The sequence below is a fragment of the Saimiri boliviensis genome, chromosome 9 (genome assembly GCF_048565385.1).
Source record: "Saimiri boliviensis isolate mSaiBol1 chromosome 9, mSaiBol1.pri, whole genome shotgun sequence".
In the NCBI taxonomy this organism is placed as follows: Eukaryota; Metazoa; Chordata; class Mammalia; order Primates; family Cebidae; genus Saimiri; species Saimiri boliviensis.
Window position 1 is genome coordinate 54,943,840 of NC_133457.1, and position 23,951 is coordinate 54,967,790.

The 23,951-nt window shown below is 43.1% G+C and overlaps 2 protein-coding genes across 6 annotated transcripts in view; one reads left to right on the forward strand and one right to left on the reverse strand.

Moving 5' to 3' along the window:
* Positions 1-23,951, reverse strand: part of EPHB1 (EPH receptor B1) — a 623,986-nt gene that overhangs the window by 581,826 nt on the left and 18,209 nt on the right. The window lies entirely within an intron of this gene.
* KY (kyphoscoliosis peptidase) overlaps positions 1-23,951 on the forward strand; it is a 52,872-nt gene that overhangs the window by 10,865 nt on the left and 18,056 nt on the right. For both annotated transcript variants that reach the window (XM_003930937.4, XM_010341574.3), the window contains 5 exons: positions 13,486-13,560; positions 15,311-15,373; positions 17,931-18,013; positions 22,186-22,294; positions 23,778-23,895. In XM_003930937.4, coding sequence (XP_003930986.1) covers positions 13,486-13,560; positions 15,311-15,373; positions 17,931-18,013; positions 22,186-22,294; positions 23,778-23,895 — 448 coding nt within the window. The remainder of the gene's footprint in view (positions 1-13,485; positions 13,561-15,310; positions 15,374-17,930; positions 18,014-22,185; positions 22,295-23,777; positions 23,896-23,951) is intronic.

A 23,951-nucleotide genomic window follows, 5' to 3' on the forward strand; every position in this document is an offset into this window, starting at 1 on the left:
AGGCTAGAGTACAGAGGTATGATCACAGCTCACTCTAGCCTCAAACTCCTGGGCTCAAGCAGTCCCCCTTCCTCAGCCTCCTGAGTAGCTGGGACCACAAGTGAGTGCCACCACACATGGCTAATTTTTTTATTTTTTGTAGAAAAAGGTCTCACTATGTTGTCCAGAATGGTCTTAAACCCCTGGGCTCAAGTAATCCTCCTGTCTCAGCTTCCCAAAGTGCTGGGATTATAGGCATAAGCCACCATGCTTGGCCCCAAAGGACATTCTTGAGGAGTCAATTTTCTGTTGGGGCTTCTGTCCTTCAAGGTCATCAGCCCTTATCCCCATGCAAACACTCTGTGGAGTAGCCTTCTTTGATCATGTGTGCACTGGGGTCAAAGTGCCATGTTTCCAGACCTCAGACCTCCCTTTGGAGCTCCAGCCCATAAAAGGCATCATGAATGGTCCTGTGTTTTCAGATCCTAATGGCAGCCAGGGGCAGTCAGGGCCGCCATGGATGCCCTGCATCATGCACATCAGCCAACGCCCAAACAGTCTCAGCCCTGAGCTCTGGAACACTAGGCTGTCATCTCATAATGAGAGCTGCTGAGCGGGGTTTTCATGCTGTGTCTGGCAGTACCCCTCAGGGTGGTGCTGCATCGTGTTCTACAAAGCTAGACAGTCCCTGTCACCATCTAGCATGCTCATTCCTGGAATGTCACTGCTCTCCACTTCCTGATTACTGCATCCTGGGTGGGCATGTTTCTACTGAATACCTAACCAGGGACTATTTAAAACTACCAGTGCTTTAGCTAAGGTTTTCCTGACTCTAAGCTACTGCGGGGGGTGGTGGGGGGCGACCTCCAAGGTGGAAAAAAAAAGCTGCAAATGTGCTGACCTGTTACAGAAAACGTTAACAAACACCTTAAACCAATGATGGCAAATATTTCACATGAATCCCACGACCTCTACACACATATACACCCACGTGCATGTGCACAGGCGCATGCGTGCACACACACACACACACACACACACACACACACACACAGAGTCTTTCTTAATTGATCACTTCAGGCAGCCACTTCCAGTCAGTCAGAGTCAATGAAAAACATGAAACCTGTTTGCCATCCTGCGTTAGGTGTTCTGAGCCAATTGGGCCTTTAGGTAAATCCTGATTGAAACCTGAAGAGATCTGGAGAGCAGCTGTCAGGCAGGAGAAACCTGCCTGGGTGAAAGGCAGGCCCAGGGCAGTAAGCATGTGGACAGCTTGTGCTTGCCTGTGTGCTGTTTCTGAGAGGGCAGGGAAGAGCAAGGAGAATCGGCAGGGTCTAAGAAAGGGGCCAGGGAGTCACCTCTTAGGATTAACTGAAAATAATCACTAACATGCTCTTAACTCAGATGGCCAAAGCTGCAGCTTCAGAAATGTGATTTTGTTGACCACTGGTGGAGCTGGAGAGGGGTGCATGACAGAGGCCAGCCAACCAGCCTGGAATCCCAGGAAGGGCCTCCTGTAGGTTTGGTTGTCATGGTTAATAGTCAAGATTAGAATATGTACTGTACTGTACTTAAGCTGTACTTAGGTTTAGATCTGACTGTGAATTTTGCCCCAAATGATGATCTACTCTCTGTTAGCAATTGGCTAAATTAATATTTTTTCTTAAATTAAGAGTTTTGTTTGATACAGGAGTGTCATAGCCAGCAAACTCTCTCCACCCCATGCCTCAAGGAAGCATAAAGCTCTATTGTGAATGCTCTTCCCCTTGAGACAGCCTGTCCAGCCCAGGCCCAGTCCCTGGAGCCAGCAAAGCCTCCCAATGGTGCCTTCACACACCTGTAAGTGAGAACAGGAATCACACACCACACAGATCAGGGAGGCTGAGAAAGTTGCTGTTTTCCTTGAGGGAGTGCTAAGCAGCAGCACAGCTTTGGGGGAGAACCAGGAAGTGGGATTCAGGAGAATGATGGACATCGACCCCTGTCCAAGAGGGAAGAGGAACTGCAGAAAGGAGAGACAGGACTAGGGATAGGGATGGCTGGAGCTTCTGGGCCAGGGCCGTGCTGCGAAAGTGAGCCTACCTCCACACCCTGCCCTGGAGGGGTTTTAATAAGCAATTCGTTTTTCATTTTGATCACTCTTTCATAAAGAGACATAGCTGAACTGGGAGTACTTGGAAGTACCTGGGCATTCTGAGAAGTTTGGGGAAGAGATTTGTTGTTGAACCCTATGCCAAAAAGCTGTTCACTTTTGCAGTTTCTCTAAGCTTATGGAGATTGTTCCAGTCCAGCATTTTCTAAACTGTGTTTGACAAAATAGTACTAGGTCAAATAGAGTTCTTTACTACAGAACTACTCAGTTTGTTGTACATTGTGACCTACGAGAGGGGAGAGAGTGAGCATGTTTCTCAATTCATTTTTCACAAGGCATCTTGAAGTCAAGTACCACTTAGCACTCACTTTAAAAGACATCTCGGAGGATTTGAGGTGGAGAAAGTGAAAAGGTGAAGGAGAACAGGCCGGTCCCTCACACATCATGGGAAGACACACAGGAAGTACTTGCTGCTGATGGTGATAGCACCTGATCCTACGACCAGAATTATGCTGTGAATGTTGAAATGCTTAATGTTTTAGTTATAAACTCACAAGGCTGATTTTCTCTCAACACTGAATATGCTAGAAAATACATTTCAAAATGAATGTGAACTCCTTCAAAGGTATGCTTTGCGGAGGCCACATTGTATCTTTTCAAATTGTTTGAGAATGACCCTCTTTGGCATGCAGAGCAAGTTTATCAGCTACTTAAAAAAGACAGTATTGTTATTTCATGAAAAAATAATTGCAACGCATTTGGCAAGCAAAAGATTAGTAAAAGGAGATTTTACAAACCAATAAGGAAAAAATAATATAGCAATAGGAAAATAGCCAAGTCACAAAATTAGAAATTAAAATGGCAAATAAGTACGTGCCAAGAATACCATAGTAAAACTAAAGAAATATACAGAGCAACCAGGTATTATTATTCATTGATAAAAATGTAAAGGGTTGATAAAACTGAACATCAGTGAGTATATATGTGATCTATTTTTGCATTACAAACCACCACAAAACTTAGCAGCTTTAAACAAGAAGCATTTACTAGCTCACAGGTCTGTAGGTTGGCTGGAAATTCTCATTGGAGCCATACCCAACTGATCTTGGATCTTGGCTGGACTTGCTCATGTGTTTGTGGTCAGCTGGTGGGTTGGCTGGAGACCAGCTGGTCTAGGATAGCCTCACCTGAGAGGCTATGCTCTGCTCCATGTAGTCTCTTATCTACAGCCTGGCTCATTCACATGGCAGTTATGGCTGGGATCCCAACAATGAGAATGGAAGACGTCAAAGTTTCTAGAAGCGTAGGATCAGAATTTGTACATCACTTCTGCCATGTGCTAATTGGCCAAACCAAGTCAAAAGGCCAGCCCAAATTCAAGGGGTGGAACACAAGACCTCTCATTGGGAGGAAGTACAAAGTATTGCAGTTTTTGACCAACTTTGCAATCAATCACAGCAAGAATTTGCAAAATGGGTATTCTCTTGCATTGCTGATGAGATCATAAACTAATAAAATCATTTATAGGAAACTTTTGCCAATATCTAACAAAAACCTCTAAAATCTCCATATTATTTTATTCATACTTAAAAATTTATCCAAAGGAATGGATTTGCAAAGTGTGCAAATCACTTTATATACATACAAAGATGTATGTATCAGAGTGTTCATCGCATCATTTCCAATAGCAAAACATTTGTGAAAAGCTAAATATTCAACAAAAAACGATTGCTTATATGGATTATAAATCATCTACAAAATAGAATAGTATACATACAGCCATTTGAAATGATAACATATGGCTATGCTCACTGATATGTAAAGACTTAAATGAAGAAAGCAGGTTATGAAAAATACGTTTACTATAATTCTGCTTTGGATTTTTGAATGTAGAAATGAAGTCTCAAAGGATTTTCACTTTCTACTTTATATCTTTCTGTACTACCCAAGTTTTTGTTTTAATTCTCCTTGGGTTTTTTTGTGTGGTTTATATTTTTGCTCTAAATTTTATTTTAAATTAACATACTTTTGTAGTGTATAGTACTGATTGTTTGTTTGTTTTTTTTTTTTTTTTTTTTTTGAGACGGAGTTTCGCTCTTGTTACCCAGGCTGGAGTGCAATGGCACGATCTCGGCTCACCGCAACCTCCGCCTCCTGGATTCAGGCAATTCTCCTGCCTCAGCGTCCTGAGTAGCTGGGATTACAGGCACGCGCCACCATGCCCAGCTAATTTTTTGTATTTTTAGTAGAGACGGGGTTTCACCATGTTGACCAGGATGGTCTCGATCTCTTGACCTCGTGATCCACTCGCCTCGGCCTCCCAAAGTGCTGGGATTACAGGCTTGAGCCACCGCGCCCGGCCGAGTACTGATTGTTAACACATGCATAGATTCATGTAACCACCACCATGATCAGGATATACAGCAGTTCTATTATCCTCTTAAAATTATCTTGTGTGGACTCTAATCCTCCCATCATTCTTAAGAGTTCCTTTACATTGTTGAGAAGTTTTTTTTTTCTTTTGAGTCAGAGTCTCTCTCTGCTGTCCAGACTGAAGCGCAGTGGCACAATCTCAGCTCACTGCAACCTCCACCTCCCAGATTCAAGCGATTCTCCTGCCTCGGCCTCCTGAGTAGCTGGGGTTACAGATGCTTGCCACCACGCCCAGCTAATCTTTGTGTTTTTAGTAGAGATGGAGTTTCCCCATGTTGGCCAGGCTGGTCTCAAACTCCTGACCTCAAGTGACCCACCCACCTTGGCCTCCCAAAGTGCTGGGATTATAGGCATGAGCCGTAACACCCAGCTGAGAACTATTTCTTGATATGGATGTACCACAAGTTGTTTATTCATTCACTTGTTGAAGGAGTTTTAAGTTGTTTCCAGTTTGGGGTGATTATGAATAGAGCTGCTATATAAACATTTGTGTACAGGTTTTTGTGTGAGCATAAGTTTTCATTTCTCTGGGATAAATGCCCAACAGGGCAATTTTTAGGTTGTATGGTAAGTATATGTTTTGTTTTATAAGAAACTGCCAAACTATTTTCCAGAGTGACTGTTCTATTTTACAATCCCACTAGCAATATATGAGATCTAGTTTCTCTGCATCCTTGTCAGCATATGATATTATCACTATTTTTAAATTACAGTCACCCCTCAGTATACATGGGGGATTGGTTCCAGGACCACCCACGTATAACCAAATGTGGACATAATCAAGTCCCACAGTTGTCCCTGCAGAAACCCCATATAGGAAAAGTTGGCCCTCTCGATGCGAGTTTTGCATCCTGCAAACAGTACTTTCCATCTGCATTTAGTAGGAAAAAATGCAGCGTATGAGTGGACTCATGCAGTTCAAACCCAGGTTGTTCAAGGGTCAGTTGTATATTATTGCTCTTCTAAAAGATGTGATGTCTCCTTTTGGTTTTAACTTGCCTTTTCCTAATGGATGATGATGTTGAACATATTTTCATGTGCTTATTTTCCATCCATAATCTCTTTTATGGAAGAATATTTGTTCTTTTGTCCTTTTTCCAACTGAATTGCCTTTGCACCTTTGTAAAAATTTATTTTGCCATGTTGGTGTGAATCTATTTTTTATTGTTTTCTTTTATTGATCTGTTTATCTATGCTTTAGCCAATATCACACTGTTGTAATTACAGTAGCTTCATTAATATATATTAAAATCAGAGTGGGGGTCCTCCAACCACTAATTAACCTTCAAAATTAGTTTAGTTAATCCAGATCTTGTGCCTTGACATCTAAATTTTATAATTATGTATCTGCACAATTTCCCCAAAGTGTTTGGTTGAACTTGCATTAAATCTATAGATCAATTTTGAGAGAATGGCCCACTTGACAATTTTAAGTCTTCCAATCCATAAATATGTTATGTTTCCATATCTATTTAAGTCCTCTTGTTTAATTTGTTCAATCATATTTTGGAGTTTTTAGTCTGCGATTGATTATTGCATATTTGGGGATTTTTGTTTCTTTTTAGCTTTATACCTAATATTTTAATTTTGGAACTATAGGAAATTGTTACTTTTTAAATTCCATCTCCAATTGCATATGGCCAATATAGAGAAATACAACTGATGTCTGTGTGTTAACTTTGTATACTATGACAATGCCAAACTAACTTATTAGTTCTAGGAGCTTTTTCTTGTAGATTACTTGGGACTTTCTATGTAGACAGACATATCAAGTGTGAATAAGGACAGTTTTATTTCTTCCTTGCCAATCTGTATGCCTTTTATTTCTCTTTCTTGTAGGTTTTCTTCTAGGGTTTTTATGGTGTTAGGTCTTATGTTTAAGTCTTTAATCCATCTGGAGTTAATTTTTGTATAAGGTGTAAGAAAGGGATCCAGTTTCTGCTTTCTGCACAAGGCTAGCCAGTTTTCCCAACATCATTTATTAAACAGGGAATCCTTTCCCCATTGCTTGTTTTTGTCAAGTTTGTCAAAGATCAGATGGTTGTAGATATGTGGCATTGCCTTCAAGGCATCTGTTCTGTTCCATCGGTCTGTATCTCTGTTTTGGTACCAGTACCATGCTGCTTTAACTACTGTAGCCTTGTAGTATAGTTTGAAGTCAGGTATCATGATGCTTCCAGCTTTGTTACTTTTGCTTAGAATTGTCTTGGCTATGTGGGCTCTCTTTTGGTTCCACATGAAGTTTAAGGTGTTTTTTTCCAGTTCTGTGAAGAGGGTCATAGGTAGCTTGATGGGGATAGCATTGAATTTATAAATTACTTTGGGCAGTATGGCCGTTTTCACAATATTGATTCTTCCTAACCATGATCATAGAATGTTTTTTACATCTGTTTGTGTCCTCTCTTATTCCTTGAGTAGTGATTTGTAGTTCACCTTGAAGAGGTCCTTTACATCCTTTGTTAGTTATATTCCTAGGTATTTTATTCTCTTTGTAAAAGTTGTGAATGGCAGTTTGTTCTTGATATGGCTCTCTTTCGGTCTGTTATTGGTGTATAGGAATGCTTGTGATTTCTGCACATTGATTTTGTATCCTGAGACTTTGCTGAAGTTGCTTATCAGTTTAAAGAGATTTTGGGAGATTTTGGGCTGAGACGATGGGGTCTTCTAAATATACATTCATGTCATCTTCAAACAGAGACAATTTGACTTCCTCCTTTCCTAATTGAATACCCTTTATTCCTTTTTCTTGCCTGATTGCTCTGGCTACAACTTCCAATATTATATTGAATAGGAGTCATGAGAGACGGCATCCTTGTCTAGTGTCAGATTTCAAAGGGAATGCTTGCAGTTTTTGCCCATTCAGTATGATATTGGCTGTGGATCTGTCATAAATGGCTTTTATTATTTTGAGATACGTTCCACTGATACCTAGTTTATTGAGAGTTTTTAGCATAAAGTGCTGTTGAATTTTGTCAAAGGCCTTCTCTGCATCAATTGAGATAATCATGTGGTTTTTGTCTTTGGTTCTGTTCATGTGGTAAATTAAGTTTATAGACTTGCATATGTTGAACCAGCCTTGCATCCCCAGGATGAAGCCTACTTGATCATGATGGATAACCTTTTTGATTTGCTGTTGCAATTGGTTTGCCGGTATTTTATTGAAGATTTTTGCATCTATGTTCTTCATGGATATTGACCTGAAGTTTTCTTTTCTTGTTGAGTCTCTGCCAGGTTTTGTTATCAGGATGATGTTGGTCTCATAAAATGATTTGGGTAGCATTCCCTCTTTGTGGATTGCTTGGAATAGTTTCAAAAGGAGTGGTACCAGCTCTTCTTTGTATGTCTGGTAGAATTCAGCTGTGAACCCATCTGGACCTGGGCTTTTTTTGGGTAGTAGGCTATTAATTGCTGCCTCAACTTCAGCCCTTGTTATTGGTCAACTCAGGGTTTTGACTTTTTCTTGGGAGGGTGCAAGTGTCCAGGAATTTATCCATTTCTTCCAGATTTACTGGTTTATGTGCATAGAGTGGTTTTTAGTAATCTCTGACAGTAGTTTGCATTTCTGTGGAATCGGTGGTGATATTCCCTTGTTCATTTTTTATTGCATCTATTTGATTCTTCTCTTTTTTCTTTTTTATTAATCTGGCTAGTGGTCTATTTTGTTGATCTTTTCAAAAAAACAGCTCCTGGATTTATTAATTTTTGAAGGGTTTTTCTGTCTCTATCACCTTCAGTTCTGCTATGATCTTAGTTATTTCTTGTCTTCTGCTAGCTTTTGAGTTTTTTAAATCTTGCTCCTCTAGCTCTTTCAATTGTGATGATAAGGTGTCAATTTTAGATCTTTCCTTGCTTCTTATGTGGGCATTTGTTGCTGTAAATTTTCCTCTAGACACTGCTTTAAATGTGTCCCAGAGATTCTGGTATGTTGTGTCTTCATTCTCGTTGGTTTTGAAGAACATCTCTATTTCTGCCTTCATTTCATTGTTTATCTAGTCAACATTCAAGAGCCAGTTGTTCAGTTTCCATGTAGGTATGTGGTTCTGAATTCGTTTCTTAATCCTGAGTTCTAATTTGATTGCACTGCGGTCTGAGAGACTGTTTGTTGTGATTTCCGTTCTTTTGCATTTGCTGAGGAGTAATTTACTTACAATTATGTGATCAATTTTAGAGTAGGTGTGATGTGGTGCTGAGAAGAATGTATATTCCATGGATTTGGGGTGGAGAGTTCTGTAGATGTCTATTAGGTTTGCTTGGTCCAGATGCTTGTTCAAGTCCTGGATATCCTTGTTAATTTTCTGTCTCATTGATCTGTCTAATATTTACAGTGGAGTGTTAAAGTCTCCCACTATTATTGTGTGGGAATCTAAGTCTCTTCGTAGGTCATTAAGAACTTGCTTTATGTATCTGGGTGCTCCTGTATTGGGCGCATACATATTTAGGATTGTCAGGTCTTCTTGTTGCATTCATCCTTTTACCATTATGTAATGCCCTTCTTTGTCTCTTTTGAGCTTTGTTGGTTTCAAGTCTATTTTATCAGAGACTAGGATTGCAACTCCTGCTTTTTTTTTTTTTTTTCTCTCCATTTTCTTGGTAAATCTTCCTCCATCTGTTTATTTTGAGCTTATGTGTATCCCTGCACATGAGATGTGTTTCCTGGATACAGCACACCGATGGGTTTTGACTTTTTATCCAATTTGCCAGTCTGCGTTTAGCCCATTTACATTTAAGGTTAATATTGTTATGTGTGATTTTGATCCTACCATTCTGATGCTAGCTGGTTGTTTTGCCCATTAGTTGACACAGTTTCTTCATTGTGTCGATGCTCTTTACCATTTGGTACATTTTTGGAGTGGCTGGTACTGGTCGTTCCTTTCTATATTTAGTGCTTCTTTCAGGAGCTCTTGTAAGGCAGGCCTGATGGTGATTAAATCTCTGAGCAATTGCTTGTTCGTAAAGGATTTTATTTCTTCTTTGCTTATGAAGCTTAGTTTGGCTGGATATGAAATTCTAGATTGAAAGTTCTTTTCTTTAAGGATGTTGAACAATGGCTCCCACTCTCTTCTGATTTGTAGGGTTTCTGCCAAGAGATCCACTGTGAGTCTGATGAGCTTCCCTTTTTGGGTAACCCGACCTTTCTCTCTGGCTGCCCTTAGCATTTTTTCCTTCATTTCAACCCTGGTGAATCTGAGAATTATGTGCCTTGGGGGTTGCTCTTCTTGAGGAATATCTTTGTGGTGTTGTCTGTATTTCCTGGACTTGAATATTGGCCTGCCTTTCTAGATTGGGGTTCTCCTGGATAATATCCTGAAGAGTGTTTTCCAGCTTGGATTCATCCTCTACATCCCATTCAGGTATACTTATTAAACATAGATTAGGTCTTTTCACATAATCCCATATTTCTTGTAGGCTTTGTTCATTTCTTTTCACTTTTTTTTATGGCACTTTTCCTTCTGAGAATCTCCTGGTCTTTGGGCAGTAAAAATTCGTTTGGAGGTGCAATGATCACTCACCCTCTGCGTTCTCACTGGGAACTGCACTCCAGAGTTGTTCCTATTTGGCCCTCTTTGATCCAACCGTATTTTTATTTTCAATGAGTTCAAAATATTTTCTAATTTTCCTTGAGACTTCTTCTTTGATCTATGCATATTTGAAAGTATGTTACCTAATTTTTAATATTTGGAAATTTTCCATCCAGCTACTTTGTTTTTTACTTCTAGTTTAATTCATTATGGTCAGAGAAGAGTTTTGTATAATTTCAGTTCTCTTCAACTTTTTAAAGTTTGTTTTGTGACCAAGGATATAGTCCATCTTGAATATTCAATGGGCATTTGAAATGACTGCAATGTGCTGTTATGAGATGGAATATTTTATAAACATCAAATAAATCTTATTGTGTAGTTCAGTTCTTCTATATATTTGCTGATTTTCTTTCAATTAATTCTCTCAATTACTGAAAGAGTAGTGCTAAAATCAACTAAAATTGTTGATTTGTCTATTCCTTCTTTCAGTTTTACCAGTTCTTGTTTCATGTATTTTAAAACTTTGCTGTTTGACATGTGTATATTGAAGGTTGTTATGTCTTCTTGCTAATATTCCTCTATCCCTGATATTTTCCTTTCTCAGAAATCTGCTTTTCTCAATATTAATCGCAACTCCAGATTTCTTTTACCTTTTCATTTAACCAACCTATTTCACAGGAGTTAAAGTTGGATCCTTAGAAACCAAATATAGTTTAATTTTATTTATTTACCCTTTCTGACAATCTCTATTTTTTAATTTGTTTAGACCATTTATACTTAATGTAATTATTGATACATTGGATTTAGGTTTTCTACTTTATTATGTGTTGTGTTTGTGCCTCTGTTTCCCCTTTCCTGCTTTCCTTGCCTTTCAGAATTACATTTAAATTTGCCTATTACATTTTTTAGTATTTTTCCACATATCTATTTTTGTATGTATTATATGTACTTTTTTATGATCTAATTATAATTAACATTTCAAGTAGAATGAGGAAATCTTACCTCCATATAGGTACATTCACTTTCCTACTCTATGTTGTAGTTGTCATATATTTTACATCTAATATATCAAAAACCTATTAGGTGTTATAATTATTTATTTCAATTATTATTTATATTGTGAAGAACTTGAGAGAAAAACAGACTATTATCTTTATCTAGATATTTACCATTTATATCCCTCTTCCAAGTTTTCCTCTGGTAAGATTTCTCTTCCATTTGAAGAACTTCCATTAGCATTTCTTTTGGAGCAAATCTGTTGGTACCAAATTCTCTTGGCTTTACTTTATTTAAGAATGTCTATATTTAACCTTCACTCTTGAATAATACTTTCACTGGAACAGAATTCTGTGTTGACAGTTTATTTCCTTTAGTACTATGAAAATGTTGTTCCACATCCTTCAAAAATTGATGCATTACATATAAAATTATTGCAGATTTCTCAGAAAATCTGAGAGGCAGATTTTCTGAGAAATCTGCAAGAATTGTATATGTAATGCATCACTTTTCACTGGCTACTGTCCATTTTTTTGTCTTGAATAGTTTGGTTATGTGTCTAGACTTGGATTTTCTTACATTTATCCTGTTTAGAATTCACTGAGTTTCTTGAATCAGTGTGGTTTTATGTCTTATAACAGATTTCAGAAGTTTTCATTATTTCCTCAAATATTTTTTCTGCATATTAATTCTCTTTGCCTTCTGAGACTTCAATGACATGAATGTTAGACTTTCAGGTATTGACTCACAGATCCCTAAGACACTATTCACATTTTCTGTTGTTCACACTGGACAACATCTGTTGATCTAGTTTCAGGTTCTCTGACTTTCTTCTCTGTCATCTTCATTCTGCTATTGAGTATATCCAGGGAATTTTTAACTATATTTTGTAGTCTAAAATCTTCATTTACTTCTCCTTTATATCTTCTTTTTCATCGCTGATACTTTATATCTTTCCATTTATTTCAAAACTGTTTGCCATTACTTGTTAGAGCATGTTATTGTGGCTGTTTTCTCATGTGGAGTTGGCATCTGTTTATTATCTTTTCCTTTTCAAATGAAGATTGTCCTGAGTCTTCCTAGCTGAGTAATTTTTAACTGTAGCTTTTGCAATGCTATACAGAAATGCCCTGCATGTGCACCACCCAGTGGCTAGTCTAAAACCTGGGCATTAGTCTACCCCATAGTTTACTTCCTGAAGACTGTGGCATGATGTGTAGAATAAGATCTATGCATGCACATTTCAGAGGTAACCACAGGAGTCCATTTACAAATTTATGGAATTGCCTTCTTGAGCTCCTCATCATGACCCATTTCTCATTTCTCTACCCCAAAAGCTGGAGCTTCAGTTTCCTCACTCTGTCATATAAGTTCCACAACTGTGTCTGCATCTGGGGCAAACCAACAGGAAACAGAGAGGAAAAAAAAAAGGAATATTTGCCCCCCCCCGCCCCATTCATGGGATTATAACTTCTCTGATAGAAGAAAATAGCTGTCCTTGCCCCAAAGTTGTAGGTGCCTGCCTGGCCACCAACATCACTGCTGCCATTGCTACCAACAGAATTGCCTGGGGACTGAGTTGGGAAATAACATCATAAAGTGGGGGGAAAACAACAACAAAAGATTTCTTTCACTCTCTCTGACTCTTAGGGTTTCCCTTTCTCATTTTGCAAGCTAGAAAGAGAGGATTTCTCTTGAGTACTTTTTTTCTGCATCCACTGTTCCCTTCTGGGTTTAGGAATGCCTTTAAGTCCAGTCTAGATGATACCAGAGGGGGAAAAAGAATGGTAAATTCACTGCCAATTTGCTAATACTTTAAAAATTCTTCTCAGTCTTTCCCTGTTATTCTATTATTTATTTTGCAGGATTCTCTAATAGTTGCCCTTTGCATTCTGTACAGTGTTTAAGGTTGCATTCAGTGGGAGAGATAAGGCTGAGTGTGCTTTACTCCATCTTGCCTGATTCTGGAAACTATCTGCCTGGTTTGTTGTTGTTTTGACGTAAAGAAAAAAACAAAGGACTGGGCACAGTGGCTCACACTTGTAATCCCAGCACTTTGAGATGCCAAGGTGGGTGGATCATGAGTCAGGAGTTTGAGACCAGTTTGGTCAACATAGTGAAACCCTATCTCTATTAAAAATACCAAAAAAAAATAAATAAATTAGCCAGGTGTGGTAGTGTGTGCCTGTAATTGCAGCTACTCGGGAGGCTGAGGCAGGAGAATTGCATGAACCCAGGAGGCAGAGGTTGCAGTGAGCCGAGATCACACCATTGCACTCCAGCCAGGAAACCCAGGCAACAGTGCAAGAGTCCGAATCAAAAAAAGAAAAAAAGAAAAAAAAAACAAGGATGATTTGTATGCACAAAAGAAAGTTCTAAAACTGTTTTGTTATTCAGTCATCAGTCATGATTGCACCCTTTACTGGCAGCATCTGGCTGAGAATGTCATCTCCTTTTCCTTTGTAGGAACACAACTGACTGTGGAAGTCCACCCTCGAGATGCCATGCCCCAGCTACTCAAGAAGTTCTCCTTGGCTAAACGTATGTATGACACAGGTACTCATGGTGGAGGGCTGGCAGAGAGGACTGAATGTAGCTGGTTGGGCCGGATCCCAGCCCAAGCATCTTCTGAGGGAAGGAGAAGAGTGACATGAGCCTGCAAACTAGGAAAAGGCAGAAGCATGACAGCTTCATCCTGGGAGGCTCTTTTCTCCACACCCAGCTCCCACTGACTTTGCATCTCTGGAATTAGTCATAGGTAACACAAGACATTTAGCTGGAGACACATTGCATCACAAGAGTGTTGTTGCTGTTGTTTTTAGATACCATTGGTTGGCTGCCCAAAAAGTGGCATGCAAAATGCTAAGTACTTTAACATTTATTAACTTTTTTACCTTCTGATGTATATGAATATCATCCCCACTTTTTAAATCAGCAAAGTGAGGCTCAGAGAGGTGAAGTAACTACCCAAGTCACCCAGCTGGCAAGTGGGTGAAAATCTGTGGTCTTAACCACCGTACTTCTCAGCCCTCAGTGCAGTGCACATAGGCTCAGGCCCAGGACCAGGATGTCTCCTCCACTCCCTTCTCCATCCTCTCCCTGCATCTGTCTGCCTTATGGCTAAATAAGGGCCTCAGAAGGAATGCAGGTTAAGGAACAGAAGCTGCAGAACAACTGAGGCTCAAGTCCTCTTCATGTCTATGCAGTGAGCCAAAGTCCTCCAAAACTGTCTGGTCCTGTAGTCATCAGCAGTCAGGATCTCAAGAAAGCAGTCTAGCACAAAGAGGGCAAGCTCTAGGGTCGACTGACTGGGTTCATGTTTCAGCTGTGTGACCTTGGGCCACTGGCCTAACCCCTCTTTTGAACTCAATCTTCTCATCTATAAAAGGAGGAAAATAAGCACATCTCCCTCATAAGATTATTATGAGATTAAATGAGAGAATAATATAAAGCCCAAGCCAGGTAGAGTAAGTATGTAATAAATGCTAGCTACCATTTTGAACACCTATCATTCTATCAAAAATGTAGGTGGAAAAAAATGTAGCTGTGATATACAAAATGCAGGTGTGAGAAATAAAAGAAGCACTGTTTCTGAGAATCACCCGTGTGCGGTTACAACCTTCCTGTGTTATATTTCATAGCCCAAAGTGGCCTTCAGGGACATAAAACCACCTGCCTTGGCATCCCCACCCTCAACTCCCCCTGATCCCTTCAGGGACCCAAATCTTCTTGACCTGGTTCCAGATCAGCAGGAAAAGTTCCTTTCCTTTTGCTCAGGGAGTCTAATAACTATTGGCTACCATTCTGCCTTTATAGTCCACAATGTATAAAATTCAGTTGGCCTTTAATCCTCTGAAGGAATCATTTAATTATGACCTGACCTTTCTGGGTTTTGACCTCCTCACAAACTGCTTTCCCCTCCCTGCATCTTTGTTTCCAACCATGGCCTATTCTCATCCTGGAGTTATCTGGCAGTGGATTCATGAAAGCAGGAAAATCCAACAGAGGGCAGGAACACCAGGTTCCAGAGCAAATGCTAACTCCAGTTGCATAATGCAGCTCCCTTTCTTGTCATCCACTTCCTGGTGCTTAGTTTTCCCTCTGCCACACTAGGATGTTCCTGACAATTCCAGCAGCAATTCAGTGGTCAGTGGGGTGGGAACAAGGAAGCTATGAAAAGGAGACTAAAGAAGAGGGGTCAAAAGCAAGGCCCACCACATGGTGAGTCATCAGCGCTTGCATTTCTGTTTCTTCTGAAGTAACTATACTTCTGATCTTTGGAATACTGTAGGTTTACAAGGTGATAAAAATGGAAACACAAGACCCCGGCAACCTGGAGGGAAAGACGCCCATGGTAAGTTCCAGAGTCTTCCAGGGCAATTCTTAAGAAAACACATAGGTTTAGCCTTATAGACTAATCTCCAGTCAATTGGCAGTCACTTCCCAGGTCTATATCTGAGAGGCTGGGGCCACCTTTGGGTTCGGGAGGGGAAGCGTCATGATTGATTAGCGGTGTCTGCCATGGACACAGATGGAGAAGGAAAAAGCTCATGCACCAGATGTCATCTCAAAGCTAAAGTATAAACCCCACCAATAACAAGGCAGACCATTATAGGAAACATATTAAAACCGTAATTCAGGATTATATTAACTTTAAATGGAATGCCAAATGTCTATAATGTAGGAGGCATGTGAGTAAGCAGAGTGAGGCAGAGGGAGAAACACTGAGAGGGATGATAGACAGCCTGCATTGGAATCCTGCTTTTGCCCCTCATTCACCTTCCCCATGCCTCGGTATCCCCCTCAGTAGGCCAGATGTTATCCAAGGCTGGGTACAGCTCCATACTTCTTCCTATTGTTTTGCTTTAAAATCAGAATAATTTGGTTAATGACACTGATTTTTAAATGTATTTATGTAGAATCATATTTAGATCTTATATAATCTGCTTAGAGGTAGAATTAATGAGGCATAAATCATGAGCATTTTTAATGTTCAGATATTGGAAAATGAAACCAAGAAAGGGGAAAACTAGTAATAGGGTTTTCAATACCATTTTAGAAATGCCATTTTTATTCTAAATAGGAGTGCAGGGAGACCTCATTTGCAGAGTTATACTGAGTGGAAATCTGTTCAACGTGTGAGTCCACTTTGAATGCACCTAAGTCACCTTGATGGCTCTTGTGAGAGCATGGTAAGAACAGATTCTGCAGAAGAGGGAAGGCTCAGCAGGGGCCTGCCTGAGTATCCCCCATCTTCTCTGGTTGCACTTGGACCACGCAGGACAGGGGCTGATGACATGAGTCATGGTGGCCAGGCAAGAAACCCCTGGGCCCAGATATTGGTCAGCTCCCCAGTAAGTGGGCATTGCCTCTCAAACCGTGCTGGCCAGAAGAGGGTCATGAAGGAGTTGGGTCCAGGTCTAGAGGTGACACACATCCCTTCCCACATTCTCCCTACATCTCTTGGGTCTAATAACACCAGAGTAAGGGACTCTCACTGATAATGGCAGCCCTGAGGGTGTGAGGGCAAATGTACCTGCAGTGCCCCCACCAGGGAGAGAGGCCACATGTCCCTCCCTACATGTACCTGTAGAGACACCCTACACCCTACACCCTCCCAGACAGCAGTGTGACACTAACATCACAACATGATTCACCATCTCATTCATGCTCCCAGGAATCCCACAAATCTGTGCCTGAGGCCAGGTGGCTGGGTCCAGTCTCTCCCAGCAAGGTAGAGGTCAGGTCCAGACTGGAACCAAGGGAGAAATGCAGCCCCATCAGGTGCTTTCTCACATGGTCCTGCTCTTCCCAGACTTCCTACCATACCCTGGGGCCTCTCCAGCACACCTCACCTGCCCAGCACCCAGAGGCTCCCAACATGGAGGCTGAGAGGTGGGTGTTGGGTTCACCTGGGTCAGGGGCTCAGTTCCTCTTTGACCCCAACTTCTTCCCACCCTCACCTTGTCTTTATACCCAGCTTCCTTGATTTTGATCTGCCTGACTCAGGAACCTTTGGATAAGAAGGGCTTTGCCAGAGCCAAGACTCTCTTCTGGGCTGGGACAGGGGTCTGCTGTCCATGCATCTGCTGGTCTGACCATTGGCCAGGCAGCCCTCCCAGCAGCAGCTGATTACGGCTGTCCTGTGTCCGGTGGGAAGCCTGCGTAATTGCTGGCCCTGCATTAGCGTTTGTCTTGAGTTTTCTTTCCTTCCTGTAGCTTTGTCTCAGTGATCTGATTCATAGCTTGGTCTCTGGGAAAAAGGCTCCCTGTGAGTAAGGCTAGGCATAGATGAGTGATTCAAATGCCCAGCCTTTCTCAAGACCCTGTTACCAGAACACATGGTTGAGATGCTCCAGTATCCAATTGACTGTGGGCAAAGAAGGAAGTCTGTCTGGGTGCCAAACACACCTCACCCTGCAGGACCCAGATGGCCTGGCCTTTCCATGCCCTGTGCCGTGGCTGTGGTACAGACCTCCCTCCTTGAACTTGTCAATTCGAGCAGCAATGCCTGGACACTCCGAAAGAGCATTCACTCCTGGGAAAAATAACAGGGAATCCACAGAAAACCAAATGATGGGGAAAGGAAATTCCATCATTAATATGTCTGGGAACTGCTGCGTTAACTGAGGTTAAGCCCATTTCCCACTTCTGACTTCTCAGAGTCTGCAATAGGCATATGCTCCCTGTAGACCTCTAAGAGGACAATGGGAGTTTCCATAGTTCCCAAAATGACTTGATCAGGGGACCCTTCTAGAAGTTTCCATATAGCTCTTAGGCTCAATGTTTCAGGCTTTGAAAATTGTGTTCAGGGTTGGACAGTGACAGCTCCTCGAAGAGACAGAAGGCCTAGGCCAGGCAGCCCTCCTCAGTGGGTCTCAGCTGCTGACCAAGCTGCCCTGTGTTTCCAGCCTACCCCTGGGATCGATCCAGCCTGAAATCCATGTCCCTGGACCTGCAGCAGTTTGAGAAACTGGATATCTATGCCTCACAGGTAGGAGAGTTGACCCCTCTGACTATGAACCTCGTCAAGGTGGCTTAGAGTTCTAGGGCAGCAAAGCCTCTCTCCAGACACCTCCTGAACATATCCTGAGTCACTTGATAGGATCACCCTAGAATGCCTTTTCATAGCATATGGATGGGGACAGAAGGCGAAAAGCAGCAGCCCCTGCCCAGGGCCAGAGGCCATTCCATCCCCCACCCCACCCACAGTCTGGTTGTTCCCACCCCACACCACACACCCTGGAGCTCTTCATTGGCAGGCTCCTCTGGCCAGCCCTGACCTGCCTTCTCCATGTCCCTTTCAGCATTGCTGCTCCTAAGCTATGCCCCCCTCCAGTTCATGGAGGAAGGGAGGGAGACGATAGGGGGACCATGGATGCAGATGGCCAGGACCACTGTGACCACAGTCGTGCTCATCTCTGAAGGGCATGAGCTGCCAAGCTCTCATGCCTCTGAGCCTGGGCATGTCTCGGGTGCAGGTGGGAGGGGCAGATGAAGAGCTGAATCACTAGGGACATATGGAAGTCACTGAAGCCAGGCAGGAGCTTCAGCAGAGTCTGATAGGAGGAACTAGGTGCTGAACCCTTTTGTGAAGTCAGGATATTAAGTGGTCTTAGAAAGAACACCTTGTAGGTACTTGGGAACCTTGTTTGTTGAAATGATGAGTGGATGGCTGGGTGCACAGATCAAGAAAGTCAGATAAGAAGCAAGGACATGAGTTGAGGACATTCACCTGTCCTGGCAGAAGAGATGACCTGGATTAAGTGGAGACACTTAGGAAAGAGAGTAGTGGAAAGGCCAGTCCTAAGCTAGGGGCAGAGGGGAAGAATTCCATCACCAGTTGATGTGGAGTGGGTGGGAGGTGGGGAAGAAGGGCTCCCAGATGACTGGATTGACTTCTGGAGGGTGGGTCAGTGCCTCACCATGAGGAACAAAGGAAAAGAAGCAGGTTTTAGGGAATGAGTGTGTTTGGGATATGAGAGGCTCTGGTGTCTGTGGCACATCCAGGGGAAATGCCCCCAAGGCAGCTGAATATACAAGCTTGGAAAGGTCTGGGCTGAAGATAATGATTGGGAGTCATCAGATTTAGTCAAGAGCTGAAGCCATAGGATGGGCATCCTATTGCAGGGGTATGGAAGCCCATAGGGCCTGGAGCCATCGAAAAGGCTAGGGCAAGGCCATGAAGGGTCAGAGTTCTGGAAGGTCCAGGGAGGGGCTCCCTGAAGCAGATGTGGTCAACAGTGTGAGCTGTGCTGTCTGCTCAAGTGAGATCAGGACAGACACATCAAAGTGCACCTTACCTCCAGAGGGGCAGTGCAGAGGGGCTAGAGGCCTCGGGTCTCAGGTGGGTGGAAGAGCAAGCATGAGGTGAGGAATGTGGAGTGGAGAGAAGACCCCCACAGGAACCTGCAGAGAAGGGGAGGCTAGAAGGTTAGAACTGAGGAGACTGGGAGGGCATCCAAAGGTGGGGGAATAAGGCGGTATGGGGCAGCCAGGAAAGGAAGGGAGGAGGTGAGGACATAAGAGAAGGAGGGCATTCATTGAAGAGGGGAAGTCCCTGCAAAGGCAGAAGACCTGAGACATAGAGATGGCTGAAGCAAGAGTGGAGGATAAGGCTCTTAGTGAGGCAGTCCCACCTGGCCTGTTGAGAAGTAGAAGCCAGGCCATTTCCTACCATTTCCTGCGATGGGGTCAGGAATCTACAAAGGGCAGGGAATTTTGTAATGGCCATCAGAAGGGATGGGACAGACTGCTGGCCAGACTCAGAGAACAGTGCCAGGAAGCCAGTGGAGGCCAGAGACCCAGCCACAGAGCGTGGAGGCACCAGAGCAAACCAGGCCCAGGTGGGACCAGGAGGTGGGGACCAAAGGACCAGAAGCCATGGCACTGAAGTACAAGGTTAAGTCAGGACTCCAGGCTGCAGTGCAGACCTGCAATACTGAGCACCATTCAGGGCCCTGGGAGGGGGACAAGGACAAAGTCTGCAGAGTTGGAGCTGAACACAGAAGAAAATGAAACAGAAAGCAGTTGAGAGAGTAGAACAGGGGCCCAGAGGTCTCCAGAGGTCAGAGCGCCAGTGTGCTGAGCCAGTGGTCAGCAGGTAGGTCCTGGAGTCCCTTGTGAACAGTGAGATGGTTCCAGCTGAAAACAAGGTCTTGGAGTACCCTCAAGCTGGGGTCTGAGTGGAGCACGGGCATCTTTGCAGGACTCAGTGCCTCAGCTTCTCTACAGAGATTAAACATGGTCAGGGCCGCCTTTCTAACAACCTCAGCCTTATTTCCCTGAGGGCCCCTGGGAAGAAAGCTAATTTGTCCTTTTTTAAAATTATGATAAAATAACATAAAATTTGCCATTTTAATAATTTGTATGCATACAATTCACTAGCATTAATTATATTCCCAGTGTTGTACACTCATCACCCACAACAGAAACTCTGTACCCATTAAGCAATGAAATTCCCATTTCTCCTTCCCCAGCCTTTGGTAATCTCTACTTACTGCATATTAACTTTCCTATTCTAGATTATTTCATGTAAGTGGAATCATACAATATTTGTCATTTGGGGTCTGGCTTATGTCACTTAGCATCATATTTTCAAGGTTCATCCATGTTGTAGCACATATAGAACTTGATTCCTTCTTTTTATAGTTGAATAATATTCCCTTGTATATGTTGTACATACTCTATTTTATTTATCCTTTCATTCATGGATGGATGTTTTTTAACCTTTTGGCTATTGTGAATAGTGCTGCAGTGAACACTGGGAAACAAGTGTCTGTTTGAGTCCCTGCCTTCAGTTTTTTAGGGTGTATACCTTGGAGTGAAATTGCTAGATCATATGATAATTCTACATTTAACTTTTTGAGAAACTGTAAAAATGTTGTCCACAGCAGCTGCACCATTTTACATTCCCACCAGCATCATAGGAGGGTTCCAATTCCTCCCTAGTCTTGCCAGCATGTTATTTTCTGGTTTCATTTTTCAATAGCCATTCTAGTAGGTCTGAAGTGGTATCTCATTGTAGTTTTGATTTACGGTTTCTCTTGTGACTAAGGATGTTGAGCATTTTTTCATGTGCTTATTGGCCATTTGTGTATCTTCTTTAGAGAAATGTCTGTTCAAGTCCTTTGCCCCTTTTTGAATTGGCTTGCTTTTGTTTTTGTGGAGTTGTAGGAGTTCTTTTTATGTTCTGGATATTTAACCCTTATTGGATATATGATTTGCAATGTTTTCTCTCATTTTGTAAGTTATCTTTTTACTTTCTCAATCATATCCTTTAATGCACAGAATTTTTTTATTTTCATGAATGCCTTTTTGTCTATTTTTTCCTTTGTTGCTTGTGCCTTTGGTGCCATATCCAAGAATCCATTGCCAAATCCAAGGTCATGAAGATTAACCCCAGTGCTTTATTCTAAGAGTTTTATAGTTTAAGCTCTTATATTTGAATCATTGATCCATTTTGAGTTGATTTTTGTATATGGCATGAGGTAGAGATCCAAGTTTATTCTTTTGCATGTGGAAACCCAATTGTCCCAGCACCATTTGTAAATGAGATTATTCTTTCGCCACTGAATGAACTTAATACCCTTGACAAAGATCAACTAACCATAGATATGTGGGTCTATTTCTGGTCTCTCAGTTATATTCCATTTGTCTATATAATCTTTATGGCAGTACTAAACTGTTTTGATTACTGTAGTTCTACAGTAAGTTTTGAAAATGGGGAGTTTGTGTCCTTCAAATGCGTTCCTTTTTAAAAATTGTTTTAGCTGTTTGGAGCCACTTGGAATCCATAGGAATTTGAGAACTGACTTTTCCATTTCAGCAAAAAAGGCTATTGGAATTTTGATAAGGATTATGTTAAATCTTTAGTAATGACCATGACCAGGGGCTGCAACAGCTGTCCAGATGCCCGTCTGGCTGGCCCCCAGAACTTCACAGAAAAGCTGTGGTGGCTCTAGGGCCTGTGATTGAGCTGGTCAGCACCACCTGTCCTGTCCAACTTCTCCCACCTCCTCCCAATTTGTCCTCAGCCAGCCTTTGCCCCTGAGAGCCTCTCCTGTAGCTTCTCTGCCTGGAGAAAGAGCAGCAGTGGCTGTAGGTGCTGGGCCCCCACAGCCCCTCCTCAAGTTCCTAATACAGCATGCCCTTCCTGCTCCCCAGGTGACAGCCAAGAGTGGCCTGGATGAACTGGTGAGTGACCTGCTCCAAGAGGCCCACACTGACCTGGAAAGAGTCCGTGCCATCTGGATCTGGATCTGCCATCACATAGGTAGGCCCACCTGTGGCACTGCAGGCTCTAGAACCCCTTGCTGCCATTCCCTGCAGGCCCCTGCTCCTATCAGCTTATTCATGTGTGCAGAGTGACATGAAAGGTGGGAGGGAAGGACCCAGAAGACTGGACAGATGAACCAGAGAGTAACCAAGGAGGATAAAATTCACCATGTGCTATCAGTCTCCATGAAAGTCAGAGGAGAATCCCTTGCAGCCTTCTGCCCACAGCCAGTGCCCAGAGCTGGGACCTTCATCCAGCAGCAGCCTTCCCTCTGTCCCAGCCTTCCCTCTGTCCCAGCCTTCCCTCTGTCTCATCACCACAAAGATGAGAGCCCAGGACAGCAGGTCATCTCCAAAAAGGATGATCATTGGTGGAGAAAAATTGCAGCTGTCTGAAAAATGATCACAATACCAGAGGGTTTATTAAATACCTGTGCCAGGAAAAGCTGGTTCTCCACTTCCTGCTCCCACCACACTAGCAACATTGGCCACTGGTCCCAGCCCAGTCTCCAGGGTTCCTGCAGCCACCTGAGATACCTCGGCCTATGCAGCTGCTGTCCACAGCTCTCCACAGGATGGCCCTGGGAAGCTCCCGGGTCAAGCAGAGCTGCAGAGGTGGTAGCTAAGGGATGCTGCCCCTTGCTGCCTTGCAAACACAAATGAGATCGGGTAGGGCCAGATCTCGAGGCAGACTCCTAGTCCTTGGACATAAAGACCAGCCAGGCCTTTCTCAACCTGCTGCCACTGGGATTTTCTTTTGTTCTTCTGGAACAACAGTTGGGAATGCAGCTTAGAGAATGAGCTCACCTGGCACAGGTAAGAGGTCCAAACGGAGGACGTGAGAGACCCCCAGCTCTCATCCCAACTCCACCAGCTGTGCCTGTGCCTTAAAGGGGTAGGTCAGAAATGGGACCTTTATAGGACTTTGTTACTGCTCCTGTCCCCATGCCAACACACACAGACACAGTCCCTTTGGGTCCTCAGTGGGTGCAGAGACTTCTGTCTTAGGGCCTCATCGCAGACCTCAGGCTTCTTCACAATGTCTGCATCCCCTCCTTAGTGAGGTGACAGGCTATGGGAGAGCAGCCTTCTCCATTTGGGGATGAGCTCGGAGTGCCCCATGGGTCAGTGTGAGGCCTTCAGGCTGCAGGACAGGATGGATGATTTCACTGGAACTGTGTGCAGAGCTGTATGGTGGGGATTAGCAGAGAGAGCCCCTGCCCCTGCACTGTCCTGGTCCCTTCTCCTGCTAGCCCCTCCTGAGAGGCTTGGGGAGCCAGTTGGCTGCCTCTGCCAAGGCCTTCTCCTCCTCTTACCACTTGCACAAAGAGGTGACAGTTCCCAGACCCCATTTGGGCTGGGGCTGTAGCTCCACTAAGACCACTATGGTTTCCTGGGGCTGGCCAGCACACAGCTCGGGGTGGGGGTAGAACGTTTCACCTCCCAGGCTCAGGTTCCTCATACCCTCCCCTGCACTGCAGAGTACGACATTGTGGCTGCCCAGGAAAAGGACCGCCAAGCCTTCAAACCCACTGACATCCTGCGGACCCAGAAGACCAACTGTGATGGCTACGCTGGCCTCTTTGAGAGAATGTGCAGGTACAAGAGATAGAAGTCCCCATGCTGACCACTGGACTTGGTCCCTCTCCCTCTTC